Below are 4,832 nucleotides of genomic sequence, written 5' to 3'. Positions count from 1 at the left end.
AGAGAGGGAGAGAAAGAGAGGGAGAGAAAGAGAGGAGGGAAAGAGAGGAGAGAAAGAGAGGGAGGGAAAGAGAGGGAGAGAAAGAGAGGGAGAGAAAGAGAGGGAGAGAAAGAGAGGGAGAGAAAGAGAGGAGAGAAAGAGAGGAGGGAAAGAGAGGGAGGGAAAGAGAGGGAGAGAAAGAGAGGGAGAGAAAGAGAGGGAGAGAAAGAGAGGAGGGAAAGAGAGGAGAGAAAGAGAGGAGGGAAAGAGAGGAGGGAAAGAGAGGAGGGAAAGAGAGGAGTCCCATCTGTCCTCACCCCATGTCTTTCTATCTGTCCTCCCCTTTATTTTCCAATCTGTCCTCACCCCCTGTCTTCCTCTGTCCTCCCCCTCTATATTCCTATCTGTCCTCCCCTTAATTTTCCAATCTGTCCTCACCCCTTGTCTTCCTATCTGACTTCACCCCCTGTCTTCGTATCTGTCCTCTCCCCCTTTCTTCCCACCTGACCTCACCCCCTGTCTTCCTATCTTTCTCATGGCAAGCAGGAGAAAGGGGGAAGGGTGGAGGGAGGGAGGGAGAATTAAGAGAAAAAAGGCATAGTGAGGCTTACTTCCATAATCATTGCCCCTTTCCCTGGCCTTTTTTGGATCTGCTATGAATGGGACATCTGAGGTTTGCAGCCTGACTTAATGCAGTCCGCCAGGCAGCCTTCACCTGTGCTACAAGTCAATTGGTCTGTTGTTGGTTTTCCTGGACCTCTGCCCAGCCCTGTGTATAAAGCCAATTGGGTTAGCGTATATTCTAGGCTATAGCCTCTCACAATGGAGGGAAAAGAGCAAACATTAACAGCAATAAGAACGTCAATTAGCTCAACAGCACGCCCATACCACCTATTCATCTGTAGCCAGATAAATGTTTTCAATTACACTCTGTGAGCGTCCATGCAAACACTGTAGATACCTATTGGCTACCCTCTGTTTACCTAATAGTGTCTGAATGAGTTGGTACTTAATTGAAGGGTGAAGGATTCCAAATGATTACAGTACAGTGGCACATTCCTGCAATCATATCACAGTCAGTTTTCAGATGATATTGAACGGCTTCGAGATCAACATTCACTGTATTGCAAAATGAGACAATACAACACTGATAAACATTTTGTTTTACCGTATATCAAGTACTAGCATCACCCTAAAGCTACCGTGGTTTTACAGTACTGCATTTTTCACTACAGTACTTTCTTTGTAGCTTTACCGGAGTATCTTTACTGTAAACGCGTATAGCAATGAATTCATCCTCGTCATCTCTGCTGTGACAATGTCCTCACCTGTCCCTACTGGAGGCAGAGAGTGAGTCACACACACCTCGTCAGTTTATTATGTAATTCTACAGATGCTCTCCCATCGAGAGTCCTCAGTAGCTGTCATTCCATATTTACTTTCAGTTCATACTCTCACTGTTTCTGTCTCCATCTCAATTCAATGGGCTTTATTGGCATGGGAAACATATGTTAACATTGCCAAGGCAAGTGATGTAGATAATATACAAACGTGAAATGAACATTAAACTCACAGAAGTGTCTGTCTGTCTGTCTGTCTGTCTGTCTGTCTGTCTGTCTGTCTGTCTGTCTGTCTCTCACACACACACACACACACACACACACACACACACACACACACACACACACACACACACAGATAAGCCAACAATGAAACATTAACTAGCATCATGACTATCAGAACCATTAATGTTTCTCTGAATGTATTCTCATTGATGAGAATTAAGGAGAATTTCAAGAGTGGCGCAGCGGTCTAAGGCACTGCATCTCAGTGCTAGAGGTGTCACTACAGACCCTGGTTTGATTCCAGGCTGTATCACAATCGGCCGGGATTGGGAGTCCCACAGGACGGCGCACAATAAGCCCAGCATCGTCCGGGTTAGGGTTTGGCTGCGGTAGGCCGTCATTGTAAATAAGAATTTGTTCTCAACTGACTTGCCTAGTTAAATAAAGGTTAAATAAAAATAAATTGAATAATGTAAACTTGTGTATTCCTCACGTCTTGAACACTACCTCAGGAGGTTGCGCATAACACTCGCCCGACAGTTGCCCCCCTCTAAGCAGGGCAGTGTAAACAGAATTGTCTTGCTGAGCCCAACATTCAGTAAAAATGCTGATAGCAGAGAAATGTTTTTTAAACAGCTGACATGTATAGACATATTCATGATATTTGAGACTTGTTTTATTGAGTTTTCACCTGAAATTCCAGTAACAGCTTATAGTTATGTTCTGAAAATTGTCGTCGTAGCTTTTAAGAAAGGAAAAAGCTCAATGGTGTTTTTCCCGCCTTGGATGCTCTGAGCCACCATCCATCCTGCACCCTGCACCAAGAACCTAATCAACTCACTAGGGAATGATCAATGTTTTCAGTCACAATTTTGTATTTACTGATATTAACGGTACATTTGGAGCTGCAGAGCAATACCATCACATTGAAAAGGTAAGGCAATAATATCACATAGCCAGCCACATTGAAAGGTAAGGCAATAATATCACATAGCCAGCCACATTGAAAGGTAAGGCAATAATATCACATAGCCAGCCACATTGAAAGGTAAGGCAATAATATCACATAGCCAGCCACATTGAAAAGGTAAGGCAATAATATCACATAGCCAGCCACATTGAAAGGTAAGGCAATAATATCACATAGCCAGCCACATTGAAAAGGTAAGGCAAGGATGTCATGTAAATTGTAAAGTTGATGTGCATATTATATAAATTGAAATCTCGTTGTGCTGCTTCTCCTTAAATGTTTGTTGATGAGAAAAGCCTCTTAGTTGTTTTCTACACCATAGTATCATCACCCCTGACTTTGATAATAGCTACTTTATTGAGGACAAAATGTGGTGACTTTGACTGAGATATGTGGTTATCTCACATAGCTACCTTAAGATGAATGCACTAACTATAAGTCGATTTGGATGAGAGTGTCTACTAAATGATTCAAATGTAAACGTAAAAAAAAAAGAAGTGTGTTTTGTTCAGAGAACAGAACAGGGTCTGGTCGGGTTTGGTTGGGTTTGGTTGGGGCGGAGTCCAAGCAGCAGCAGCGTGAGGGGAGAGGAGGGAATCATTTAACTCACTTCCCTCTCTGTCTGCCTTGTCATTCTCTTCAGACAACCGGGGGGAGAAGTGAGTTTAAGGAGTACTGACTCTCACAGAGACTCACAGAGGATGAAGAGAGAAAGAGATAGCTATCAACAAGCAGAGAACTCTGGAAGACTTCTGAAACCGACACTGAAACTGATGCTCTCTTACTGACTGATCCTACAACATTTTTCAACAGCCAAGGAGGGATTCAACACCTGCCTAGAGGTACCAGAGGTCAGGGCAGTGCACGGAATGGAGGGTTAACGTTTGACTGAAGAGGAACAAGCGGATCTGAGCAACATATTGAAGACTGAGGGCATTTTTTTTCTGGTAATCGAAGAGAACCACATTTCGGTGTGGACCATGAACGTTCTACCTAACCCCATGGTCAGGGCCCACCAAGATCAGCCTCTTCATCTCTGCTCCCCAGACCCCCACCTCCAGGAGTTCTCCTCCTGGTGTCCCCCAGGGCTAGGTGCTGATCAAGGGAACAGCCTGGGGGCCATGGGGGCCCTAATTGGGCATGAGAGACCAGGAAAACCCCCAATGGAGCTTAGGAGGAAGATCAACAGCCGGGAAAGGAAGAGGATGCAGGACCTGAACGTCGCCATGGACGCTCTGAGGGAGGTGATGGTGCCTTATGCCTCCTCTCCTTCCTCCTCGTCCTCCTCCCAGGGGCCACACTGCAACCAGCAGCAGCTAGGACCCCAACCCGGACGCAGGCTCTCCAAGATCTCTACCTTGGTCCTCGCCCGTAACTACATCCTCCTCCTTGGCTTGTCTCTGCAGGAGATGCGTCGGCTCCTTGGGGAGGTGAGTGTTGGGGTGGGGGTTAACGCAAGGCCCGTCCCCAGGCTGCTCCTGGCCGGGGGGTGGCCCCTCTTCACCAGCCCCAGTCAGCTACTCCTTTCCCCCGAGTCTCTCCTGACCTCTGCCTCGTCCTCCTCCAAGTGTCCACTTCTGCCCCCTGGCCACTTGGAGGGCCCCATGGTCCCGGTGCAGTGGGGCTCAGCTGGGGCTCCTGGAGGGACACTCTGCCCCTGTGGGGTGTGCAGATTACCCAGGTTCAGCCACCCTAGCCCTGGACCCAGGTTCCCAAAGTGAAGACTGGCTGGGACCCAGATCAGATGTGTTCTGGTTTGATATGAGGTTGTCTTCTGTTCTGCTCTTCTCTTCTCTACTCCATCCTACAATGATTAATTCTTATGAGTGGACGGACTTCTGGTTATGGACACATGAGAGTTTACTTTTGTATGAATTTTGTCTTTCTCATGTCTTTGACTAATTCAGATTTTCAATGTTGAATTTGTTGTAATGGATGCTTGTCCAATGTGTTTCTTGGACTGTGGTAAGTGAACGTTAATATCTTTTATATTTTATGAACCCATTCTATTTTAGAAGATAAGAGAAGTTGTAACACAGCAAAATAATTGTAATTTAATATTTACCATTTGGTATAAAGTTATTAAAAAAAATTGTATTCGTATAAAGTTATTTTAAAAAAGTGTATTTTCTGTAAAGGTGTTTGCTCACAATTTCACTTCTCGGCTTCTGTGATTAGTGACGATGTGTGTGTGTGTGTGTGTGTGTGGTGTGTGTGTGTGCAAATGTTTGCGGATGTGTGTGTGTGTGTGTGTGTGTACGTGTGTGTGCATCTGCACCTCAGCAATATCAATATAACCTCTCTCCGTGGTGTCTCTT

General features: G+C 45.4%; 1 protein-coding gene across 1 annotated transcript; it reads left to right on the top strand.

Moving 5' to 3' along the window:
• Positions 1-3,142: 3,142 nt before the first annotated feature.
• LOC106586885 (oligodendrocyte transcription factor 1) lies at positions 3,143-4,609 on the top strand. Its single transcript, XM_014174612.3, has one exon. It carries the CDS (start codon positions 3,495-3,497, stop codon positions 4,233-4,235), a length of 741 nt encoding a protein of 246 aa, XP_014030087.3. The 5' UTR covers positions 3,143-3,494; the 3' UTR covers positions 4,236-4,609.
• Positions 4,610-4,832: the final 223 nt, after the last annotated feature.

This window comes from Salmo salar, chromosome 25, assembly GCF_965601325.2.
Source record: "Salmo salar chromosome 25, fSalSal1, whole genome shotgun sequence".
In the NCBI taxonomy this organism is placed as follows: Eukaryota; Metazoa; Chordata; class Actinopteri; order Salmoniformes; family Salmonidae; genus Salmo; species Salmo salar.
This window is presented reverse-complemented; position numbering and strand designations above follow the sequence as displayed.